A 27,266-nucleotide genomic window follows, 5' to 3' on the forward strand; every position below is an offset into this window, starting at 1 on the left:
CCTTTCTGGTTGTATTGGGTGTCTTAGGGTTTATAGACATTGTGCTCTATGCATGTTACCCCTCTATGTGTGTTACCCCCTATTTTCTCTTATGTTTTGGCAGTCTAGCATGTGCAAGGAGATGCAAACCACTGGACTTATGACTAGCCCGCACTTCATTTAGCAATATGGTTCTCTCCTTAGAGGAGGGACTTTGTGGGTATTAGGGTTTTCTCACTTGTGGTGTGGGAATTTCCAATTCTCTCACCTTTTGTGGGACTATGGTTCATGTAATTCTAGTGAAATCTTGGGTATTCTATATTTGTTGAGAAGAGACATGTTTTGGTCGACATGGGAGACTTTCTCCACATAGTTTGTCAATGACCATTCCAACCCATAGCTTACATGCACCGTAAAGAAATACATTATGCCACATCAACGTGGCAGAGTTCAATAAGGGGTTGGAAAGAGAGGTCAGTCAAGTAGCTACTACCTAGAGGATCTAGCCTTGGGAAAGGAAGTGGCTCCTCATCTGATCCACCCACCGAGCTCCTAGGAGCATGCTCCTAGTTTGGAAAATAATGATTGAAAATATTGAAAACTTCGAATGCCTTTGGAACAGCTTACTAAAGACAAACATGAGGACGACGATGTGATTATTTCCTTCATGAATGACCTTCAAAGTAACCAATGGCATATGAAGGATACATTGGTTAGTCTGCAAAGGAGACAATGACACATGCAAGAATATCTGGATCATTTGGAATGTCGTTTGGCCAATATGGAAAAGCATGTAGATTGTGAATTCCAACCTTTGCCACCCCCTGGTACACTACCAAAGAATCATGCTATGGATACTTCCTTATATTCATAATGGCTCTTTGTTGTATATTGATCTTAATAGTTTTATAGTTTAGTGCTCCTTTCTAGATTATCAACTATTTTGGTAATGTGTAATCAATTTTTATAGCTACTTATTAACCAACAAATCTAATAAAAATGATACCCATAATATTTTACATAAATAAAAAAGTTTCACTTACCAAAAAAACCCAAAAAATAACCTCTTATTAAAAAGCATATATTCTCAATCATTAATCACAATGCGGAATCGAGAATAAACAAACATTTTGAACTTAAAAAACAATTTAGGTGTTACGGAGTGAAAACAAACTATTACAACTTCACTGGTATGGTTAAGTATTGAAGTGTCCAAAAATTAACAAATTTCACAATAATTTAAAATGGTTATAAATTATTTAAATTTAAACACGAATCGTTTTAAAGGGATGAAATGATAAATATAAGTATATAAGTGTTTGAATTCATTTTTATATTAAAGATATTAATATTTATATTAAATATATATATATATATATATATATATATATATATATATTTAACATTTATCATAAGTTTGTAGAAACATTGAAAATAATGATTCATTTAATTTAAACTTCAGATAAAACTTATACATTTCACAAGTTCAAAATTCAAATTTTATTTTTTAAATATAAGTTTATAGAAACATTGAAAAAATTGATTCATTTAATTCAAAGTTCACATAAAACTTATTCATTTCCAAGTTCAAAATTCAAATTTTAAGCTAGAGGGTATGGATTAATTTGCATCTTATTTCAAAGTGTATTGATTAGTCCATTGCACTACATAGTATATGTGGCTAAATGGATGTGAATTAGGCAAATGGATGGTTTCAACAAATATGTTTATAGTTTTAAAAAAATAATTCATTTAATTCAAATTTCACATAAAACTTATTCATTTCCAAGTTCAAAATTCAAATTTTAAGCTAGAAGGTATGGATTAATTTGCATCTTAATTCAAAGTGTATTGATTAGTACATTGCACTGCATAGTATATGTAGCTAAATGGATGTGAATTAGGCAAATGGACGGTTTTAACAAATATGTTTATAGTTTTATTTAGTTATAGTATTGAATATGTTTATAGTTTTATTTAGGTATAAGATTGGATTTTGATAAGCATAACATAGATTCTTTTTTATTGAGGGAGTGTTAAAAGGATCAAATCATTTGTATAATGCAAATCATTTTTTGAATTTAAAATTTGAGGAAAAGTTTGTAATTCTTTTCAAGATAATGGGAACGATTTTTAAAATGCAAAATTTAATGGAAAATTTTAGGGGCTAATATTCTCAAGTGGGCTAATTTTCCATGCTTTTTTTAGGAAAAAGAAATTCTCCAATTTTCTTTTTTCTGAAAACTATTTAGCCCAAATTTTATAGTATAAAATTACTTTACCTTAAAAATCCCCGGTATGTTATAGAGACTATATAAAATCATTAGAAATTTGAATATTTTTGCAAAAATATTGTTATAAATTTTATAGTTTCCATATTAGGGACTAGTGAGATTAGAAAAAGTTTCTAAACTTTAAGGTAAATTTTCATCCTTAAAATTTTCCTTGAGATAGATATGTGTTGATTTTGAGCAACACACTAATAAAGCTCTCTCTCTTTGACATTCAAATATTTTATTTGTGATTCACATTCTCCACATTAAAATGTTAAGACATGCCCCCTGGTATTCTGAAGTAGAAAACATATATCTTTTTAGTTATTAATATTTTCATAATATTACATACCTGACATACTTGTTGTAGTAGCTTGAATTAAATAATTGAAAAAAAAAAGGTCTATTAATGGAATGATATCTCTATATATAATATTAAAATCTTTTACGAAATATGTATTGAAATATTTGATTTATAACTCATATTAAACTTTTTTCCTTTAATTAATATTTTTTTAATATTATACACCAACTCCATATTAAAAATGAAATAAATTATACATCTTGATATTTAAAAAAAAAAAAGAAAAAAAAAAAAAAAAAAAAAAAAAAAAAGAAAAAAGAAAAAAAAGAAAAAAAAAAAAAAAAAAAAAATAAATATATATATATATTATATATATATATATATAATATATATATATATATATATATAGTTTTCTCTATATAAAATTATGTCATTTAATACCAAAAATAAAATATTTTATTTATGACTAAAATTAAAATATTTTTTATTATTAATATATTTTTGTTTTAAACGTTACATGTTAATTGAAAAATAAAATGTATAAGGCATCAGGAAATGGAAATACTATTATTTTTGCATCAACTCTATGTTAAGTAGTGAAAAAAATACATGTTTCCCTTATAAGTAAAGTAATATTTTATTTATTTTCAATTATTTTATCTCTTTATATAAATTTGATGAAAAATTAAAGTGGAAATTGAAGTATTTTATTTTCAATCACAATTGATTTTTGTTGTTATTATGATCATATGGTGTGTTTATTTTAGACGAGGATTTCCACAATTTTAATTTTATTATCAATAAAAAATATTTAATTTGCATAGAATATTCTTGAATATTCTTAGTAATATACACAGATTTATCACCAAAATAGTTATGCTCCTTTGTAATTAATTAAAAAAATGTCATGACAACAAATATCATATGAAGTGAGTTATAGTTTCTTAGGCATGTGGTATTGATAAGTCATGCTATTGTAACAAAGCTTATTTACAAATTAAAAACCTCCATAATAAAGTAGGTCAATTTCCATTTTTTAATAATAATAATAATAATTATTATTATTTAAAATAAATTATAATTTAATTAGTTACGCCGTAAGGCGTTTCCCTCTGAAATCAACTCCCCTCTCTGCCTACCTGTCATCCTTGTAATCCACACGATTATATGTTAGACAATTGCAACAATTTCAGCCATTGATTCAAAGTGGTTACAAATTCGTTGCCCAAATGGTTTGCGAGTTTCATTTGGCATCTGTTCGTAAACAATGAATAGCTCCTTCCCTGCAGCTGAACGAGGCTCCAGTGCTACATGCGTCCCACGAACCCCTTCATTCCCTCCATGAACTCTTTCGTTATGCATTTCACTGTGATTTCTTGGCCACTGCTGGGGAGAACGCCCATATAAATCTTCCCAAATCCCCCTGGTCCAAAACATTTTCGTCCCTGAATCCATTGGTGGTGATGCAGAGTTCCTTGTAAATGAATCTATGGGGCCAAAAATCTTGCTCCCATTCTTCGATCTTTTCTCTAATGCCATATTGCCTTTGCTATGGAGCCAGAATCTCTGTAGATTCGTAGTTTGATCATTGCAGAAGATGTAAGGGTTTTTCTTCCTTTATTCTTTCTGAAAAAAGGGTTTTTCTATATAAAAGAGATGTATTACATCTCATGCAATATGATCATATTTTGTTCAATCATCTCTCTGCAATCGGAATACACACTTCAGATGTTTATGTACTGTAAATCCATCTAACAGAGCCTCAATTGTTTCAATTTTGTATCCATGGAGATTCAGGGGAAATCAGTAACAGATACATGGTTCGATGTCAGAGTGATATACTTAAGATTGAACTCCTGTTTGCTTAAAAGTGCACCAAATTGTTTTACGATTTTGTTTCCCGCTAGAAGCATGTCAACCATTCTTGAGATTAATGGCATTAGAATTCCTTCCGCAGAGCAGACCTCTCGCAAGCTGCGAAGAGACACAGTAGATACAGAATTTGCCGAGGCAACTTATATCAGTACCGATAATCTGTGCACTAATGAGGGCTTGCCCTTTGAGCGCCATCATAGAGGCGAGCTCCTTGTTACAGGGAATTTTGAGAGACTGGCTTTGGAAAATCCCAAGGCTAGGAAAAAGGTCTGGACCATGGAATGTACCTCTGCAATATCTGTCGGATCTTCCTATATTCTATCGAGCAAGGCTGAAGTGCTTTCAGGTCTGAGTGCACCGTTCCTCGAATTTTATGTGGCTGGGAAAGGCTTGGGTCGGCCCATTGTTTTGACCAAGATGGTGCACTTGCTACCTCGTAGGAAATGGATTCGATGCATTTATTTGGATGCAATACCTGAAAATGATGATAATGATGGGCCAGGAATCGGTAGATCAAGTTTGAAGTCTTAGGTCAACAAATTATATGTGCTTTCTGCACTACATTGTTTGAATATCGTTATTCTTTATATTCTTTATTGAGTATTTATATTCAGGGAAATTTCTGGATCATGTGATGCAGCTTTGCATCATTGCTTCCATTATTCTTAATAAACCACTATTCTTGATCAACCACAAGCCAGTAGGCCTACTTCTCAATTAGTTTAGAGGATGTGGGGAGGGTTGAACTTCACATATTTGATGGTCCAATCACAGGCAAAACTAGATATGTCTGAGTTACTTCAAGCTCCATTTCTTAAGTTGAAAAAAAAACAACCTCACTAGCTTTGTAGCTTTGAATTACAAGTTGCAGAAATTGTTACTAGGACAATGTTGGGGTAGACCGTAAGAAATTATGCTCTAAAGTTTAATTGTGAGGCCGTTGAGTGGATCGTTGATGCCCAGATCTTGCCACAAGAGAGTTCTGAACTGTCCAACGCCAGAAAAGTTGAAAAGGGGAATTCAAGTGGGGGAATTGGCCGATTCACAGATGTAGGGAAAGAGTGGACAACAATTGGCCTTCCCACGCCATTGATGGACTTGGGTATGGATTGATGGACTTGGGTTCACGTTTATACTGACAAATTGAGTGACTTGGCCTTCCCACGCCATTGCATTGACTTGAATGACTCCACAGGAGACCAATTCTTGAGTTCTTTATTTACAAAATTCAAAGCTACAGTAGGTAGTCTTCTTTCATACACCAACAATATTAAAAGGATAGCCTCACCACGTCTGTATTCAGAGAGAGGGTTCCCGTGCTCGAATTCAGGATTTGGGAATTGAAAAGACGATATTGTGGTTGAGAGTATCAACCCTGATTGGGAATTGTTTTAAACTGCTGAAATTTCCTTTTTAAGGTTGTGGTGAATTTAGAAGCAATTACCAGTCCTCTGAGAAGAATATGGCAGGAGCTGACAGTGGCAATGATCGTTCTCTAGAGCAAACTCCTACTTGGGCAGTAGCAGTTGTTTGTTTGGCATTTGTGGCCATCTCTTTACTTCTTGAACATGGTATTCATTATGCTAGCAATGTAAGGTTTTGCTTAGATTTCAACTATGCACTTTTTGGTTTAGTTGAATTGATCTTACTTCAGTTCACTTCTACATTCAGTTTGTTTTGATTGGTAGAAATTTGATAAATTTTGCCTTCTGAAATCACCAACAAAACACACTTTTAAAACCCAATATGAATGCCTCATATTCCATATGTCATCAATGATTAGAAGTATAATTATTGCATTGGTTATTACAGGAAAAGGATGCTGATAGAGGAAGACATGATAAACAAATCTGCAGGATTACAAGTTTTGAATTCTGCTTGCATCTGTACTAATAAAGCCCTTTTCTATCATTATATTTACAGTGGCTCTCCAGAAGAAATAAAAAGGCTCTATATGAAGCACTTGAAAAATTGAAAGCAAGTAATGGATCCTCGAAACCACTCATATCCACCATGTTTATTCTTGTAGTCTATCCCCCTAATACTCTGAAACTAATTTGAACAACAAATTTATGCTATTTTAGATAGAACCTCCTTCTAAAATGGTTACATGGGTTGAACTTGACAATATCTGTTTTATGTATTTAACTGATCTGCTTAGATTGCATTGGTAGCTTGTTTTGGATTTTCTAAATTGAATTTCAGCCTTTAATTTTAGGCAACTACACTGATTTCTTTTAGCACCTGCTGGCTAGAATTTCTGAATATGTCCTCTAAGCAAATATTTTTGAAAATCGTCTTTTTGGGTTGCAGAGTTGATGCTTATGGGTTTCATATCGCTTCTACTGACAGTTGGACAGAAGCCCATTTCCATGATTTGTATACCCAAAAAAATAGCTTATATTATGCTTCCATGTAAGAAGGAAATTGATTCTAGCGATATAAAGGTGGAAGGGGATAATGACCAAGAAAAGGAGCGCATGCAAAAAATTCTATGGGAATCAATGTCTATTGAACAGGAGGTCCCATGGAGACGCGTCTTAGCTGCTTCTGAGGGTAGCCAACATTGTAGCTCCGCACATGTAAAGGCCAAACCCTTCTCTTAGTCTTAATGCGCATGGTTTCTTTATCCAGGTCCTATGATTCTTTACTTCAAGCTCCATTTCTTAAGTTGAAAAAAAAAACAACCTCACTAGCTTTGTAGCTTTGAATTACAGGTTGCAGAAATTGTTATTAGGACAATGTTGGGGTAGACCGTAAGAAATTATGCTCTAAAGTTTAATTGTGAGGCCGTTGAGTGGATCGTTGATGCCCAGATCTTGCCACAAGAGAGTTCTGAACTGTCCAACACCAGAAAAGTTGAAAAGGGGAATTCAAGTGGGGGAATTGGCCAATTCACAGATGTAGGGAAAGAGTGGACAACAATTGGCCTTCCCACGCCATTGATGGACTTGGGTATGGATTGATGGACTTGGGTTCACGTTTATACTGACAAATTGAGTGACTTGGCCTTCCCATGCCATTGCATTGACTTGAATGACTCCACAGGAGACCAATTCTTGAGTTCTTTATTTACAAAATTCAAAGCTACAGTAGGTAGTCTTCTTTCATACACCAACAATATTAAAAGGATAGCCTCACCACGTCTGTATTCAGAGAGAGGGTATTTGTGCTCGAATTCAAGATTTGGGAATTGAAAAGACGATATTGTGGTTGAGAGTATCAACCCTGATTGGGAATTGTTTTAAACTGCTGAAATTTCCTTTTTAAGGTTGTGGTGAATTTAGAAGCAATTACCAGTCCTCTGAGAAGAATATGGCAGGAGCTGACAGTGGCAATGATCGTTCTCTAGAGCAAACTCCTACTTGGGCAGTAGCAGTTGTTTGTTTGGCATTTGTGGCCATCTCTTTACTTCTTGAACATGGTATTCATTATGCTAGCAATGTAAGGTTTTGCTTAGATTTCAACTGTGCACTTTTTGGTTTAGTTGAATTGATCTTACTTCGGTTCACTTCTGCATTCAGTTTGTTTTGACTGGTAGAAATTTGATAAATTTTGGCTTCTGAAATCACCAACAAAACACACTTTTAAAACCCAATATGAATGGCTCATATTCCATATGTCATCAGTGATTAGAAGTAGAATTATTGCTTTGGTTATTACAGGAAAAGGATGCTGATAGAGGAAGACATGATAAACAAATCTGCAGGATTACAAGTTTTGAATTCTGCTTGCATCTGTACTAATAAAGCCCTTTTCTGTCATTATATTTACAGTGGCTCTCCAGAAGAAATAAAAAGGCTCTATATGAAGCGCTTGAAAAATTGAAAGCAGGTAATGGATACTCGAAACCACTCATATCCACCATGTTGCTTCTTGTAGTCTATCCCCCAAATACTCTGAAACTAATTTGAACAACAAATTTATGCTGTTTTAGATAGAACCTCCTTCTAAAATGGTTACATGGGTTGAACTTGACAATATCTATTTTATGTATTTAACTGATCTGCTTAGATTGCATTGGTAGCTTGTTTTGGATTTTCTAAATTGAATTTCAGCCTTTAATTTCAGGCAACTACACTGATTTCTTTTAGCACCTGCTGGCTAGAATTTCTGAATATGTCCTCTGAGCAAATATTTTTGAAAATCGTCTTTTTGGGTTGCAGAGTTGATGCTTCTGGGTTTCATATCACTTCTACTGATAGTTGGACAGAAGCCCATTTCCATGATTTGTATACCCAAAAAAATAGCTTATATTATGCTTCCATGTAAGAAGGAAATTGATTCTAGCAATATAAAAGTGGAAGGGGATAATGACCAAGAAAAGGAGCGCATGCAAAAAATTCTATGGGAATCAATGTCTACTGAACAGGAGGTCCCATGGAGACGCGTCTTAGCTGCTTCTGAGGGTAGCCAACATTGTAGCTCCGCACATGTAAAGGCCAAACCCTTCTCTTAGTCTTAATGCGCATGGTTTCTTTATCCAGGTCCTATGATTCTTTGATTGATTTTCCTGCCGAGATCGAGTTGATTTAGACCATCTTGAAATTAGCTTCCCATACAAATTTCAAATATTTATTTTATGTTGGATTTTACTTGATAACTCTGCTGCTTTGTATTCAAGGTAAGTATCCTCTGGTTTCCCAAAGAGGCATGCATCAACTCCACATCTTCATCTTTATGCTGGCAGTTCTCCATGTGTTATATAGTATCTTAACTGTGGCACTGGCAAGAGCAAAGGTAGGTGGAAGGGGAGATCAATTATTTTGTCCAATAATGTTCAGTTAAATTCTGCTTTGGGTTTTACTGTTTTGACCTCTGCATGCATTTATATCCTCTGTTAATACTGAGATCTACAAGTCCTCTTGATGCCTAGATGAGGCGTTGGAAAGAGTGGGAAAGGGAATCACAAACTCTGGATTATGAGTTTTCAAATGGTTAGTTGATGTTCTTTTATTTCTTCTCCCTTAACTGGGTTGCTATGGATTCTTATTTACTCCATTCTCTGGAGACTCTTTAAGTTGAAAAGTAATAACTGGTTGGCAACCTGCCAATTCTAATTGGGATATACTGTGTTAGTTATAGGCTGATTGGTCAATGGATCTTAGTTCAAGTAGTTTGGTAAACAATTTGTTTCCCAACTATGTGGGTTCAAGTCTCTAGAGACATGTTGTAAGTTGTAACTGGCCTGTTTATAGTATTTATGAAATAGTTGTAACTGGTTTAATAGTGATAGCTGATCTTTCAAGTTACTGATTCTCCAAAAAAATCTTGTTTCAGTTAAAAAAATATATTATAAGCCGATTGAGTAATGTTTTTAAATATAGAAGATTGAAAGGACACAGAATGAATCTTTTGGGTTGGGTAACTTTTTGAGCGTGTTAAGAAAACTGTATATTGAGGCAATTGCTTGCTTTATTGGTCCAAGCAGATCCTGCAAGATTCAGATTAACCCAAGAAACCTCATTTGTAAAGCGTCATATGCCTTTATCGAGCCGAATACCGATTCTTAAATGGATGGTAAGTATTTCATACTTGCAAATGATCTATGGATATATCTGAGTTTGACCTTTGCATGTTAACTGAGAAATATCCAGTTCTGGTTTAACATTAATTTTCCTTGGATTTGCAGGTATGCTTCTTTCGACAATTCTTTTGGTCAGTAACAAAAGTTGATTACCTGACCTTGCGCCATGGCTTCATTGTTGTAAGTCTTGATAAATTTAAATCATCTTTTCCATTTCATCTTTGTTATATCAGCACCCATATCATTTGTGTAAGGAATCTGATTAGTACTATAATTTTATTTATTTATTGGAACTGTATAGGCTCACTTGACCCCAAATAGCAAGTTTGATTTTCATAAATATATCAAGAGGTCATTGGATGATGACTTCAAGAGGGTGGTTGGAATCAAGTTAGTAAAGATTTCCCTGTTCACAAAAGCTTTGGTCTTCAGAAATAATATTAGGTTTCCTTCTTGGGCCTTGCTATGTCAACTTCTTGGAATGTTTTGAAAATCCCCTTGAATTTTACCTAAACAGAGGCCTTTTGATGCATTATCTGCAGTCCTTCCTTGTGGGCTTTTGCTGTAATTTTTTTGCTTCTTAATGTGTATGGTAAGTCTTCAAGACTCATCTCTCCCGCCAAAGACATAATTTTGCATATTCATAAAGCAGTTTTCGCTTTTGTTCAATTAATATTTTCTTTTGGATTGGATGTGTTTCTCTGAGCAGGATGGTATGCGTACTTTTGGCTCTCTTTTGTTCCCTTAGCTGTAAGTAAACAAAAGTCTTAGACTAATAGGATTGTCTTATTGATGATGTGAGTTAATGACCTAGAAAGTTTCTTGATTGAATTCTTCGGGCTTATTGCCATTCGATCTTGAAAATGCGCAGACGGTTTTGTTGGTCGGCACAAAGCTACAAGTTATAATAACAGAGATGGCCTTAGAAATTCAAGAGAGGCATGCTGTAGTTCAAGGAACTCCCATAGTGCAGCCAACAGATGAACTTTTTTGGTTCAGTCATCCTAAACTTGTTCTTTTCTTGATCCATTTCACTCTGTTCCAGGTATCAAAATGCTTTTCACACCAATGCCTCATTGACAAATTCTATTTCTGAATCCTGTTTACTGAATATTCATGGAAATGACAATGCTTTGATGGTTAGCAAACTTACCTTATGTTCTGCAGAATGCTTTCCAGCTTGCTTTCTTCTTGTGGATATGGGTAAGCACTATGTTCATTTAGTAAAGAATGAACTTTTGCATGTAGAATCATTGGATTTACTATTATAACAATGGTAACATATTGCAGTGCTAGGTGTTTTAAATCAATTTTAGTTTACACAGCTAAAAAGTTTCAATTCTGATCCCTCTGTGCACCTTATTTAAATTTGACTTCATTCTTGCAGTACGAATTTGGCCTGAGATCTTGTTTTCATGAGAGGTTTACTTTCATCATAGTAAGAATTATCACAGGGTAAGTATGCAACATATAGACTAGTGTGCTAATTTATATTTTTTTGGGTACATGTAAAGGACATTCTAACTTCCAAGCAAACTTCATCATTTTAACTGTTTGTTTTTTATTTATTTAATATCATTATCTCTTCTTTGACTTAGCACTAGTTGATTGTTTTGCAGCTTTAATATGTGTAAGGAGAATATTGAGAGTGACCTTATTACGCATCTGATAAGGATTACCTTGGGTTGCTTGTGTTTGTGTCTAGGGTTGTTGTGCAGTTTCTATGTAGTTACATCACACTTCCACTTTATGCCCTTGTGACACAGGTCAGTCTACTCCATGTTCATTGAAAATACAATCAGTTTAGGTGTTTGACAGGATCGATTGAACTTGAGAAAATGTTGGCTTATATAATTACAAAAAAGGAGAGTTACATCGTCCAAGTATTCACTTAGTGTATTCACCTGGTTTATTTTGTACAGAAATAGATTAATCAAACCCTACATTGTGATATTAAATATCTTACTTGTACTGATAAAATTAGAGATAAGGTGTCACTTGATAATGCATTAACACAATTGTTTAATGAGACCACTTTTGATTTTTTTTTGGTTGATTTTGCCCAAAATCTGAGTAGAAATTGTTAAAACCATAGTTTCTGATTAGAAATAGGGGAAATTTTAGCTTTAAGTTGTTGAATTTGCACAATCCAAATGTTTAAGGGATTTTTCAGGACATTGAATCCATTTTTGTACTCAAAAATACAATTTAAACAATGAAACATTGTGATCTCACCAAAAATCGTGTCATCAGATTTCGGTGAAACGGTTAAAAAATCACCTCATTAAAAAATAGTTAAACTCATAGTAGACAAATTTATCAGGAGATAGAAAACAGTGGAGTTTAATTTTTTTTTTTGTACAACAGTTATCTCTCTATTGAGAGCTTCAGGTAAAGCCTTAGAGGATTTTCGAATGAAAAGTATGACCACTCTAAAATATGCTTCCTTTTGTTTGTTAAATTAAATTTTTTTGCAGTCTGGAGCCTTCCAGAAAAGCAGAGAAATAGAAATGATGATTTTTCTTTAAATCATTTTAATTTTATTTCTTGATATAACCCTGTTTGTTGATAGATAGAGAACATCCATTTTACCCTGTTTGTTGATAGATAGAGAACATCCATTTTTGGGGCAAATTTTGTTTTTCCAGTATGTACAAATGTTTTAGTGAACTTTTGGATTGTTCAAAAACACTCTGTTCTAGTTAAATATCATGTATAAAGGAATGTGCTCTTAAAATATGATGGGATATTTTTATGCAGATGGGATCTCACATGAAGAAGGCAATATTTGAAGAACAGACAGCCAATGCTTTGAACAGATGGCAGCAAAATGCTAAGAAAAAAACAAAACGAGATAGAAAGTCAAAGCATTCTTCCCCTGGTTTCACAAGCAGATCAACTATGTTTTTGGGATTTCAAAGTGGAGAAACAACTCCAATCCATGGATCTTCTCCATTGCATTTGCTCTAAAGATACAAAACAGCAGGAGACATGGAAACTGCAGATGCCTCTGAGAGATATGACCACTCAGAATCCAGCGCATCAGATTCGGAAATTGATGCATCTTCTTCTTATCCTCCCCAGCATAATCAACCTGTTTTGGTTACCGAGGCCCCTGAGGATATAGAGACTACAGAATATCCCAGTTCAAAAGATGCACACACAAATGATGACAAATTTCCCTTTCCCAGAATATAAATGTTCCATCCACATCATACAAAAGCCTGGTTCAAAGCCAATTTATATCTAAATTTGACTTATCTTCCATGGTAAAGTTTATCTTCATTTAAGCAGCAGAGAGAAGTGGACCCATAACAAACAGGGAACCAAAAAGGCATCTGCACATTCTACCTACATTTTGTTTCATTGAAAAAATAGCTTTCACTAAAATCAACTGTTCAAATATTTTTAAAGGAGGAGCCACTTGCTTCTTCTCCTCTCCATTCTGTCAAATTCAGCTAGCACCAGTGCCATGATGGAAAGCCTTGCCATCGCACTATATGGGAAAGTATTGGGAAAGACAACACAGCAGGCCCTGCCACTGATGAAGCAGAATGACATATTCCTTAGACTTGCTCCTACTATCACGGGATCTGAAAAGTCTCTGTAACCTGGTAATGGCGGTCGGCAGCCGAATATACCAGGACTCAGGTATTATATAGGTTGTGAAACATGTTATGTTAAAAACATTAGTTAGGCTGAACATTTAATCTCTCACAATGAATCAGAAAAATGGCTAAGAGGCCAACAAGTGAGCAGAACACGCAGGCCTGCCAAGAAACCCCAAAGGGCGCACCAGCAAAAAAAAAAAACAGAAACCCCAACAACAAAAACTAACGGGATTTCAAACAAAAAATTTGGCAAAGGTCACCTGGATAACTCCCAAAAAAACCCCACAGATTCATGGCATGCCAATCAGCGTTGAAGACCAAAATATGATGATAGCCTTTAAATTTTCAACTCTAAATTTCAAGAGGTGTAACCTTTTACATAACGATCAAGCAATGAAATACATGGGGCTTTTACATAACCAAATGAAATCATTAAGATCAGGCAATGAAATACATGGGGTTCGGCAGCTTGAAGGTCCTGATCTCCTTGGTACTAGTGGTAATGCTTCTGAGGACAAGGGCAGTCCTTTGACAATAGCTCATATACAAAGGTTTCGAAGCTTCTATATCTTAAATGGCTAAACAAGATAGCTTCTATATCTTAAATGGCTAAACAAGATTTGTTAGACCTGTGGATTTTAATATATGAAACCATTTATACTTATGTTACATGACTAATTGGCTCTCTTATGCAGCAATGTTCTTGGATCATATGCCCTACTAAGTGGTTCCAATTAATGGGGCATTGATTTGAGTGTTCAATATATTTTTCTTCTTTATCAAAGTATTTTTTTTTCTCTATTTGCTTTCTTCAATTTATGCCTTACGGCGTTTCCTTTGCAACATCTGGTGCAAATGCTAGTTTTATGATTTTTTTAATTTTAGTAATGTGATATGTTTGTGTAGTAATTGTCTTGATGTTTATCCATGTTAATTTAAAAGGTTGTATCATTATTTTTTTTAAATATAATATCATGGGCAACATCTTCATCATACTACACTCTGAAAATTCTCAAGCAATAATAATTTATCTATTAACTAGCAATTGCCCTAAAAGGTGCAAAGGTACACTGAAGGAATAGCAAATTTATCTATCGATTATTTTGAAAAACTAAATCACTAAAAAAAAAAAAACCTCTTATTCTTAGTAAAGTAAATATTGTATAAATGATTGGATGAAATTGAGCCTCTCCTCTTGGTTGAATCTACTCAGCCAAACCCATCACAAAACACTTTTGTGTAAAAATAAAGAAAATAGGAAAAATTAAGATACAAAGAAAAAGTCCTTAATCAAGTAATAAAGAAGAATATTTTTGAGAAGCTAATAGAAAACCTAATTTATAAAATGAATATTTAAGATGTGTAGAGAAGTTGAAAATAAAAATTATAATAATTTAATAAGCTAAATTTTTGGTATCTTAAATATTTTGATAGATTTAAAATTTTGAAAAAATATAATTTTAAATGATAATTGATTTGAAAATTTGAAAATTTATAATTCTAAATGGTTGAAATTGTATAATTTAATTGCTATAAAATTGTGTAGAAAACTAAATCAATTTTTAGTATCAAAATGCAATTTAAATGAAAAAATCTTATAACTAAAAAAACACAACCTTTAAATATTTTAAAAATAAAACATTGCTTCGTCAAAAGAGCCTTTTTCTATAGAAACTTAAAGCTTTGGAGATTCGTGCAATGTTTTTGATTTCAATAAAAAGACAATAAACTCTGAAGAGATGCCAGCGCAGAGACCTAAGAAGTCTACAGAAAATGGAAGCGCGAGCATAAAAAGTGGTTAATCTTACGACAATGGAAGTAGTGAGACTAAGTCGATCCACAATGCAAATTGTGAAGGGGAAGGTCTTGCATTCTGAAGGACAAGGTACAAAGTGGAGTCTGAAAATTGAGCCTTCAAGAATATAGGTATCAGAGCTCGGGGCGAAGCGTTCTGCAAAAGATGACAGAGAAAACAAATACCAAAGAACCTTTCAACCTAGTCTTTTTTTGGTTGCTTTAAAGTGCCGTCATTCAAGAAAATCTCAATTGCCCTGTTTGGACATCAGAGCACCCAAAAATTTGTCATTGGTGAGAGGGAGTTGGTCTCAATTTCCCTATGGAACATGTCATCTAGGAGATTAAAGTCGAAGAAGCAAATAAAAAAATCTTTGAGTTCCTAAGGATACATGAATCCGATCAGGGTTTTGCTCACCCCCATCTGAAAGAAGTCCATGAAACAACCTCGTGATGCATTTCCCAGAGAAAATAAAAAATGTCCAAGAAACAACCCAGTGATGCATTGCCTAGAAAAATTCAGCCCTCAGTGATGCATTGTCCGGAAAAATTCAAAAAATTCCAAGAAACAACCCAGTGATGCATTTCCCAGAAAAATTCAACCCTCTTATAGGATTGATGCTAAAAGTATGAATTCTATGGATGCCCTTGAAGATTGAAAAAATAGATTAAGACTTCCTGTTTGCCCTGCATTTGGGAATGATAAACTCATTGCAGAGAAAGAATACAAGAAGCAGAGAATAGAAGAAGAGAAGCAGGAGTTGAAGACAATTTTCCTCCTTGGATTAGAAGACGAAACGAAGATTTCCATGGAAAATATTATGACTTTCTTGCCAAGCGCCCATTGGAGGAATTAAATGAAAGGATTCTCAGGCTTTACGTAAAGTGGGCAAAGAAAAATGGTATCAGAATGGGAATTTAATGTTTTTCATATTCATGATGTTTTATCATTGAATCATTTTATATACCTTTTATTGTTGAGATAAACTGCAAAAGGAAATTTATAAATTGTACATTGTCAAAAGCCAACCCAAAATGGTATGCAAACATAGTCAATGAACTCAAATCTGAACACCTGAAAATAAATGCAGGGGAAGCAATGAATTCAATAACTGTGTAGCATATATTAATGAGTGAATTGAACGGAGGGATGCCCCACTCTCATATGTACACAAAAAGATACTTGCATTTACACCCATTAATGCAATAACAGACTTTGTGTTTTGTTTGGTGACACATATCAGTAATGCACAACACAATACAATATGTAATGTGATTATTCAGTCTGATCAATAATTCCTTTGATATGTATTTCAGTATTTAGCTAACAAAATTGTTTGATATTTGACTGTATCAGATCTCGAAGCTTTGGCTAGAACTGTTAGGAAACCAACTCACAAAAAGATAGAAAAGATAGATCAACACCTTAGAATTCAACCTCTTCGAGGGGCAAACCTCCTTTACATTACACAAATGAACAATTCTTGAATGATAAAAATGACAAGACCTCATTTCTATATATAAGAGTCTAAGGGGTCATAATATAATCAGAGCCGACATAACAATAATAATGTAAGGGCACAATAATAACAATAGTGGGCTTCTATGGGGCACAATAATAAAAATAGGGGGACTACATGGGCACAACAATGTAATAGGGGGGTTGTACTAATAACAGTAAGGAGTTACACTAGTAGTATAGGGACCTAACATGCCCCTCTCCTTCAAAAAGTGTTGTCCTCAACGCTTGAGTAGTTCTTGATGCTTCTGTATAAAATTATTGTCCTCCCATTTGGAATCTTCAGCAGGTAAGTTCTTCCACTTGATGAGATACTCTGAAATTGATCGATTCCGTAGCTGTCGGGTTCTTATTTCTGTGACTGCTCCGGGTTCCAATATGATTTTTCCTTCCTCGTCAAATTCTGGCAATATTGTTTGAATTGGGATCTTCTGAAACTTTCGAATAAGTGGCCACACTTCTTCGTCCTTCTTCCATTTATCCCTTGCTTCGTTTATCCAATCTAGTTGGATAATAGGAATATCACAAAACAATGCTTCCACATCCTCATCCTTTCTTGAGAGTGCATTTGCAACAACATTTTGCTTCCCTTTTTTGTAGATGATTTCAAAGTCATAACCCAACATATTTGTGACCCATTTTTTCTGTTCTTCTAATGATAATCTTTGTTCTAAAAAGTATTTAATAATATCATGATCCATTTTTACCTTGAAGTCTCTTCCCATTAGGTAAGGTCATCATTTCTTAAGTGCATGTAGTATTGCCAACATTTCCTTCTCATAAATAAGTTGCTTGAGATGTAGCCATAAAAATACCCAATCGCCTACACCAAAACTTCTTTCACTGCAATGTTGATTTGCCTATTGTTTCATTCGATTATGCACCAAAGTTGCATTATCCTTTAAAAGTTGGAGAACTTTTTGTTGATGCTCAATGTGATATTTCACTGCTTGAATCTTTTTCTTCTTGATATGTCCTTCTATCTTGAGAGTTTGAGGAATGGTAATTTCTTCCAATGCATTACAAGATATGGCCGGATTCATTTCTTGATGCTCGATGTGAACGTTCACTTCTTGAACATTTTTATTCTTGATATGTCCTTCTGTCTTGATAGTTTGAGGAGTGGTAATTCCGGCCAATGCATTACAAGATATGGTCAGATTCATTTCTTCTTTCTCAATGTGATATTTCACTTCTTGGACCTTTTTCTTCTTGATATGTCCTTCTATCTTGAGAGTTTGAGGAGTGGTAATTCTTGCCAATGCTTTACAAGATATGGTTGGATTCATTTATTCTTTATCTGTGGTTGGTTCCTGGTTTATATCCTCTTCTTTTGACGTTTCTTGATCCTTTTATTCCTCCTCTTTACAATCCATGTAAAATAATTTCTTCTCAACACACTTATGACCTTTAATGTATTTGTTATCACAATTGTAACAAAGCCCTCGTTTTCTTTTTTCTTCCAATTGTTGTGGTGTCAACCTTGTAGGTTCTACAAGGGTAGGAGAAACAACACTTACATCTTTATAGTTGTGAGGGGTAGACTTCCTTGTTGCCATAATTTTGATTTCCACTTTTCTTGCCAATCTGAATGCATTCTCCAATGAATCAGGTTCCCAAAGACGAACCTCATGTTGAATGTTATCCTTTAAAGTCCCTATGGAGACATCAATCCTCTACTTCTCTGGAATATCATTTTCCCTTATATTCAATTTTTTAAAGTCCTCAATGTGCTCTGCCATTGAACACTTTTGTTTGAGATTTATCAATTGGCTAAAGAAGGTGTTTCTCTTTGTATCCTCATAATGTGCTATCATTTCCTCCATGAAAATTGACCACGTAATAAGTCGTTTAAGAGAACAAAGCCCTTTATACCATAAAAATTGATCTGGTTCTAAATATGAAGATGCAATACGTACCTTTTGTAACAGTTGCACTTCATGTAGATCAAAATATTGCTCCATCTGTAGTATCCAATTTATCGGATCCTTTCCATCAAACTTCCTCATATCACCTTTTCTCGATTTTAGGAGCTCTACCTTGAAACCGTTGTAACTGTGTATTTTCAGATCACCAAGATCTGAAATTGTCTCCTGCAGTAGCCCTCTGAGTATTCTTTCTAACCCCACAAGTCTGATCAGAATTTGATTCTCTTAGAAAGAGTTATGCCCAATCTCCTAAGATGACCTAATTATATAATGTTTCAGTAGAGCGAACTTGTACAACGAGCCACGTGTCATTGTTTCGACCTTCGAATCTGAAAAATATACATAGAAAACTACAGTCCGTCCTCTTTCTGTAACTTCTTACCAAATTTCAATTTGTTTTTCAGAGAGACAATTATGACTATTTTCCCAAGGTCACCTGTTTAGAATGTAATTCGGGAGTCTGCAAAAACCCTAAATTCCTCAGATCATGTATCCGAACATATAGCTAGACAAGATCTGAAATTCAGACTTGAGGTTCAACGCAATTTCATCTCAGATGGGTTTTTTCTTTCGCTTCTAAAATGTCACAAAAAAAACGTCATAGCGAAAATGTCATGATGACCTGTTTGGAGCAGCGAAACCCTAGAATCCAAAGCTCTGATACCAAATGTTAGAAAACGAGTTCATGAAAAGATAGAAAAGATAGATCAATGCCTTAGAATTCAGCTTCTTCAAGGGGCAACCTCCTTTACATTACACAAATGAACAATTCTTGGATGATAAAAATGACAAGACCTCCTTTCTATACATAGAAGTCTAAGGGGTCATAATATAATCAGAGCCGACATAACAATAATAATGTAAGGGCACAAAAATAACAATAGTGGGCTTCTATGGGGCATAATAATAAAAATATGGGGACTACATGAGCACAACAATATAATAGGGGGGTTGTACTAATAACAGTAAGGGGTTACACTAGTAGTATAGGGACCTAACAGGAACTCATTAATGGTCTCGAGATTTGGCTTCCAAGACCTACATGTCCTCAATCATAGTTGTGCAAAATCATTGAGAGCTCTGGAACGTCCTCCAAATTTAGCTTCAGCACCACAGACCCCTCACTAATTTGTTTCTCCTCTTCCATGAATAAATCTTCATTTTTCCTTTCTGACAGGAGGGGATGCATGAGGAAATCCCCAAAGAGGGGCAAGATTCTGGTGCCTAAGCTCCATTTGCTTGCAGTTTTCATAGCGGAATCAAGCTTGAATGCAAGGGAGGTCATGTCTGTTGTAGAGAGTACCGAATATAGCTTGGTCATGGGTAGAAGAAAATAAAAATGCCCCAAATCCAGATCTGGAGACCATTGGTGTGGCATACAAAGCGCTAAGGATTGTCCAACGTAAGCTTTGCTGCCTTTATTATCCTCTAAAACCCCTAAACACTTCCATCTGAATGTATGACTTTCATAGTGCTAGACAGTATAGAGGTCGAAGCGCACAAAACAGAATTGCCCATGGCTTCCCCTATTCCCTGCCTTTTTGCAGTTCTATGAACGGTCTGCGACTGTATGCATGGGGTACAGGGCATTTATGAAGTATGCCTCCCTCCATTTGATATATAGGATAAAAGAATGTGAATGTAACAGCTGGCTATAGCGCAATTCTCGCCAAAATCATTTTATGTACAATAGAAAACTGACATAATAAGAAATAGAAAATCATTTGTTTATGTAAAGTTGAGACCCACACGCATTCACCCACCCAACGCTGCATCAGTAAGCTTCAACTACACAATAAAAGTATGGCTAACAATTGTCTTCTAGCGGTTTTTGAATCTGTTAAAAGAGCAACTACCAATCTTCTGGAACATCGAGAAAGAAGACATAATTATGCTAATCACTGGTAACTGCTCAATGAAATCTTGTCCAAAAAAGTATAAATAATTTGAAATTTTCTAATTTTTGTGTGTTGAGGAGAATGAAATTAAGGCTCTACTATTGGTTGAATTTGTCAAGCCAAACCCATACTATTGATTGAATCTGTCGACCCAAACTCATCATAAGAACACCTTCCATGTAAATATAATTAGCAATTGCACCACATGTTGCAATAGGAACACCTTAAGGCATGTTGCAAAAACTTGGATAATATTACTTTAGTGATCTAAGGGGACTTACCACTACACATAGTGGCATGGAGGGGAGTTCTTCTCAAACCATCTCTCCATGCACTGATTACCTTCTCATAGAACATCCCATTGCTAAACATCACCATACACAGACCACCGGGCCTAAGACTCGTTCATATGACTGGTCTTGCGACAACACGATCTCACACCCATCTTCAATATGATCTGTGTCCACTGGAGACACTGGCTGCCATACCAGGCTCCCTCTTGCTGCTCCACCCATTCTTGAAGACCTTAGTACACTCTCGTACACAACCTCCATGAAACTCTCCCTGAATCCTCCATCTCTTTTAGGGATTCCAAATTCAGAGAATAACAGAGGCATTTTCAGTGTCTTCTCACAGTCTTCGATGTGAAACCGCATCCAGTTTTTCTCAAAAGAAAAATGACATTCTCGATCACTCTTCTCGGAAATCTTGTGCAGAAAGATACCTTGGTGTTAATCTTGTTAAGGGCAGGCTCATAACCTTATCATTAACTATATGAAACCCTGTAAAAAGCTTGAGTATTGCACCAAGATAAACAATCGAAGATGTTTCATTTCAGTGAAAGATAGGTATGTCACTCTGTGTAATATCATCATTGAACTATGATGGAAAAGAATGAATGTGCATAATCTCAAAAGAGTAAATATACCCTGAATCTTTTCATCTTTATATGAAAATGTTTTCACAGTTTGAACTCATGTTTCTGATCTAATGTTTTTAAAAGAAATTATGTTTGCGTGGGAAACCAAAGACAAAATATATCTTAACCTTGAATCTTTTAAATGAAAAGAAGTTTGGGAATGAAGGTTTCCACAATCTGAACTGATGTTGTGGATAAAATGCTTCTAGAAGAAACTGTGTTGTGTGTGGAAAATTTTTGAGGACGGTCCACCCACCATCAGGAACAAACAACGCTATTTTCATAGGTAGAGCATCCCTCAAAACATCAAACATTTCCCACACCCAACACAGTTTCTTCCAAAATGATTTGATTGACAACATGAAAAAAAGTTTTATCCATTGATTCAAAAGAATTTACACTGCAATTTGTTTTATCCCTTGATTGGGGTTGAGATAGATGAATCCAACAAACTAGCACTCAGCAAGAAACCAATCTTGCTTTGGTAGGAGAGTTCAAAGTTGCACAGATAGATTGCAAATGGGGAAAGGATGCTACAGTCAATACAATGCAACACAAGTTAGAAGAAGTTTGTTCTCACAATAGGAGAAGACAGAACATATATTAGAACAAAGGATGTAAGATCCTTGCTACTGGCATTAAGGCACAAGAGATAGTATAATCTTGCATTTTGTGTAAACTAATGCTAAGCACAAAGATATAAAAGAAGACCGGTAGTAGGGTGTGGATGTATTTATTTTTTGCTGCCACATGTTTCAACTGTCATTTATTGATTTAAGCTTATTGATTGGCAATGTAAATTTTCCCATGTGTCTTCACCTACAATAGGTGACATTTTCAACACTGCCAGGGATAAAAATACTTGTAACTCAGCTTGGAATGGAACTAGGTAGGTATTTATTGGAAGAACACAAATAGACTCGAGACAAATACAAAATTACAACCGTACATGAATAGCTACAAGAACACTAGAGATAAAATTTAAATAACACGAAACCTTAAGCAACAACTTAAATTCTAGATGCCTAAACTCTTGAAAATCAATTAGAACTCCAAGAATCAATCGAGTCACCAAATACAAGATAAAAATCAATATTGTTGGTTGAAGATTTGCAAAAGTAGATTATCTTTTCCATCAACATTCAAATTCTTGAAAACAATAATTTGTAGGACTCAAAGCATTTTATACTGTTTTTTTGTCTTGTTTTTATTTTTTGTGTGTGAGAGAGACTAGAGGAATAAAAAACTAATCCAGTCTTGTACTGACATGACATGGTGTTGATTACAACTACTACCACTATAATATCTACTCGAGGGTTAAACTAGTGAAACACCCATAGGGCACCCATTCACTAACTGTTTTACCCACTGTGAGCATTATATTGTTTATGTCATAGACAAAGAACTAGATGCATTTATATGTGCTTTAATATCCACTTTCTTCTTTTACACAAAAAACTCTTTTACTCATCAGTGCCCAACCGTTGATGGGGTGACTAATCCATTTAGTTTGGGAGAACCCACAACATTAAGAAGACACTAGCTGACATACCAGGCTCCCTTCTGCTGCTCCACCCATTCATGAAGACCTTAGCACACTCTCATACACAACCTCCATGAAACTCACCCTCTATCCTCCATCTCTTTTAGGGATTCAAAATTTAGAGAATAGCAGATGCATTTTCAGTGTCTTCTCAGTCTTCGATGTGAACCCGCGTCCAGTTTTTCACAAACGAGAAATGTCAGTCTCGTTGACTAATCCATTTAGTTTGGGAGAACCCACAACTTTAAGATCAGGGTTCATAATTGGTAGTCCAGATTTCATTCAGGAATAGCATTTTCAAGAAAGATGGAGATAAATATTTTCTTGCAATTTGTCTCAGAGTTGATAGACTATTACTCCTTGTCTATGTAGGTACGGGTAACCTAACAGCTCAAGCATTAGCTGCATAATATATAATTCTTGATGTATTCTTTGTTAATGAATTATAAGATGCATTTTCCAAAAATGAAAGAAAGGCACGCTTAAAATTAACATGTCTAATAGCAATTTGCCATGTGTACCATGACCTTTAAGTGTTCAGCCATACTGTGTCAATTCTGGTATCGAACAAAAGAGTTTTTCATTTGGATTACAAGTCACAACCCACTGGACTTAGTGCTCTTACTGAAACCCATATCCAAAACATGATGACAATATTTCAACAGGGTACTCTACAACCCCCATTAATGAAGAAGAATAAATACCAGGATAAATTATACAAATTAAACTGAAATCTTGACCATGCACCCATGGGGTACATCTCTCTCTTTTATGATTACTAGGCAGATCTCCGAACTAGGCCCTTACCTGAGCAAAGAAGCCCAATTCCAGTGAAATCCTCAGATACCTTATTTAATAGACTTCCTGAGCACTATGCCGCATATTCAAATGGGCTTAAAATTTCTATGAGCAATAACTGCATTAAAAGAGTCACTCCCCATTCTCAGAAACACTGAAGGCCAACCAAATGGAGAATCTGTTTTCACTGGCTTCTTCAAGTCTTTTATTATCTCAGGTTGTGTGAAGCCAGTCACACATTGAAAACACTGCACAACAAGCTGAATCCTACTCTAATCTGTACCATCTCTCCATGCACTGATTGTCTTCTCATAGAACATCCTATTGCTAAACCTCACAATACACAGACCACTAGGCCTAAGACTCATTCATATGACTGGTCCTGCGAAAACACGATCTCAAACCCATCTCCCATATGATCTCTGTCCTCTGGAGACACTAGTTGCGATACCAGGCTCCCTCCTGCTGCTCCACCCATTCTTGAAGACCTTAGCACACTCTCATACACAACCTCCATGAAACTCTCCCTGTATCCTCCATCTCTTTTAGGGATTCCAAATTCAGAGAATAACAGAGGCATTTTCAGTGTCTTCTTACAGTCTTCGATGTGAACCCGCGTCCAGTTTTTCACAAACAATAAATTACAGTCTCGATCACTATTCTTGGAAATCCTGTGCAAAAAGATACCTTGGTGTTAATCTTGTTAAGGGAAGGCTCATAACCTTATCATTCACTATATGAAACCTTGTAAAAATCTTGAGTATTGCACCAAGATAAACAATCGAAGATGTTTCATTTCAGTGAAAGATGGGTATGTCACGCTGTGTAATATCATCACTGAACTATTATGGAAAAGAATGAATGTGCTTAATCTCAAAAGAGTAATTATATCCTGAATCTTTTCATCTTTATATGAAAATGTTTTCACAGTTTAAACTCATGTCGCCGATCAAATGTTTTTAGAAGAAATTATGTTTGTGTGGGAAACCAAAGAGCAAATATATCTTAACCTTGAATCTTTTAAATGAAAAGTTTGGGAATGAAGGTTTCCATAGTTTGAACTGATGTTGTGGATAAAATTCTTCTAGAAGAAACTGTGTTGTGTGTGGAAAATTTCTGAGGACGGTCCACCCACCATCATGAACAAACAATGCTATTTTCATAGGTAGAGCATCCCTCAAAACATCAAACATTTCCCACACCCAACATAGTTTCTTCCAAAAATATTTGATTGACAACATGAAAATAAGTTTTATCCATTGATTCAAAAGAAGTTACACTTCAATTTGTTTTATCCCTTGATTGGGGTTGAGATAGATGAATCCAACAAACTAGAACTTAGCAAGAAACCAATCTTGCTTTGGTAGGAGGGTTCAAAGATGCACAAATAGCTTGCAAATGGGCAAAAGGATGCTACAGTCAATACAATGCAACACAAGTTAGAAGAAGTTTGTTCTCACAATAGGAGAAGACAGAACATATATTAGAACAAAGGATGTAAGATCCTTGTTGCTGGCATTAGGGCACAAGAGATAGTCTAATCTTGCATTTTGTGTAAACTAATGATTAAAGCACAAAGATATGAAATAAGACCGGTAGTAGATAGTGTGGATGTATTTATTTTTTGCTGCCACATGTTTCAACTGTCATTCATTAATTTAAGCTTATTGATTGGCAATGTAAATTTTCCTACGTGTCTTCACCTACAACAGGTGACATTTTCAACACTGCCAGGGATGAAAATACTTGTAACTCAGCTTGGGATGGATCTAGGTTGGTATTTATTGGAAGAACACAAATAGACTCGAGACAAATACAAAATTATAGCCTTACATGAATAGTTACAAGAACCCTAGAGACAAAATTTAAATAACAGGAAACCTTAAGCAACAACTTAAATCCTAGATGCCTAAACTCTTGAAAATCAATTAGAACTCCAAGAATCAATTGAGTCACCAAATACAATATAAAAATCAATACTGCTGGTTGAAGATTTGCAAAAGTAGATTATCTTTTCCATCAACATTCAAATTCCTGAAACAATAATTTGTAGGACTCAAAGCATTTTATATTGTTTTTGTTTTGTGTGTGAGAGAGAGACTAGAGGAATCAAAAACTAAGGCAGTCATGCACTGACATGGCATGGTGTTGATTACAACTACTACTGCTATAATATCTAGTTGAGGGTTACACTAGGGAAACACCCATAGGGCACCCATTCTCTAATTGTTTTACCCATTGTAAGCATTATATTATTTATGTCATAGAAAAATAACTTGATGCATTTATATGTGCTTTAATATCCACTTTCTTCTTTTACACAAAACAACTCTTTTATTCATCAGTGCCCAACCGTTGATGGGGTGACTAATCCATTTAGTTTGGGAGAACCCACAACTTTAAGAAGACACTAGCTTCCATACCAGGCTCCCTCCTGCTGCTCCACCCATTCATGAAGACCTTAGCACACTCTCGTACACAACCTCCATGAAACTCTCCCTCTATCCTCCATCTCTTTTAGGGATTCAAAATTCAAAGAATAACAGAGGCATTTTCAGTGTCTTCTCAGTCTTTGATGTGAAACCGCGTCCAGTTTTTCACAAACGAGAAATGACAGTCTCGGTGGCTAATCCATTTAGTTTGGGAGAACCCACAACTTTAAGATTAGGGTTCATAATTGGTTGTCCACATTTCATTCAGGAATAGCATTTTCAGGAAAGATGCAGATAAAGATTTTCTTGCAATTGGTGTCGACTCTAATAGACTATTACTGCTTGTCTATGTAGGTACGGGTAACCTGTCAGCTCAAGCATTAGCTCCATAATATATAATTCTTGATGTATTCTTTGTTGATGAACAATAAGATGCATTTTCCAAAAATTAAAGAAAGGCACGCTTAAAATTAACATGCCTAATAGCAATCTGCCATGTGTACCATGACCTTTAAGTGTTCAGCCATACTGTGTCAATTCTGGTATCGAACAATAGAATTTTTCATTTGGCTTACAAGTCACAACCCACTGGACTTATTTCTCTTACTGAAACCCATATGAAAAACATGATTACAATATTTCAACAGGGTACTCTACAACCCCCATTAATGAAGAAGAATAAATACCAAGATAAATTCTACAAATTAAATTGGAATCTTGACCATGCACCCATTGGGTACATCTCTCTCTTTTATGATTACATGGCAGATCTCCAGACTAAGCCCTTACTTGAGCAAAGAAGCCCAATTCCAGTGAAATCCTCAGAGACCTTATTTAATAGACTTCTTGAACATTATGTCGCATAT

The 27,266-nt window shown here is 35.0% G+C and overlaps 3 protein-coding genes across 3 annotated transcripts; all 3 read left to right on the forward strand.

Moving 5' to 3' along the window:
* The first annotated feature begins 4,341 nt into the window (after positions 1-4,341).
* On the forward strand, positions 4,342-4,962 carry LOC149264764 (uncharacterized protein At1g01500-like). The gene has a single exon (XM_089400739.1). It carries the CDS (start codon positions 4,342-4,344, stop codon positions 4,960-4,962), a length of 621 nt encoding a protein of 206 aa, XP_089256865.1.
* A 626-nt stretch (positions 4,963-5,588) lies between these two features.
* LOC149264765 (MLO-like protein 6) lies at positions 5,589-13,305 on the forward strand. The gene is made up of 15 exons (XM_089390343.1): positions 5,589-6,022; positions 6,355-6,412; positions 6,745-7,013; positions 9,061-9,171; positions 9,308-9,368; positions 9,863-9,951; positions 10,064-10,138; positions 10,260-10,348; positions 10,501-10,550; positions 10,668-10,708; positions 10,830-11,003; positions 11,126-11,161; positions 11,346-11,413; positions 11,664-11,724; positions 12,719-13,305. Exons 1-15 carry the CDS (start codon positions 5,894-5,896, stop codon positions 12,926-12,928), a joined length of 1,521 nt encoding a protein of 506 aa, XP_089246469.1. The 5' UTR covers positions 5,589-5,893; the 3' UTR covers positions 12,929-13,305.
* Positions 7,644-8,345, forward strand: LOC149264766 (MLO protein homolog 1-like). Its single transcript, XM_089371648.1, has 2 exons — positions 7,644-7,875; positions 8,208-8,345. Exons 1-2 carry the CDS (start codon positions 7,747-7,749, stop codon positions 8,343-8,345), a joined length of 267 nt encoding a protein of 88 aa, XP_089227774.1. The 5' UTR covers positions 7,644-7,746.
* Positions 13,306-27,266: the final 13,961 nt, after the last annotated feature.

Source organism: Pinus tabuliformis, chromosome 6, assembly GCF_031772625.1.
Source record: "Pinus tabuliformis cultivar Carrire ecotype Pingquan chromosome 6, CPIR1, whole genome shotgun sequence".
NCBI lineage: Eukaryota > Viridiplantae > Streptophyta > Pinopsida > Pinales > Pinaceae > Pinus > Pinus tabuliformis.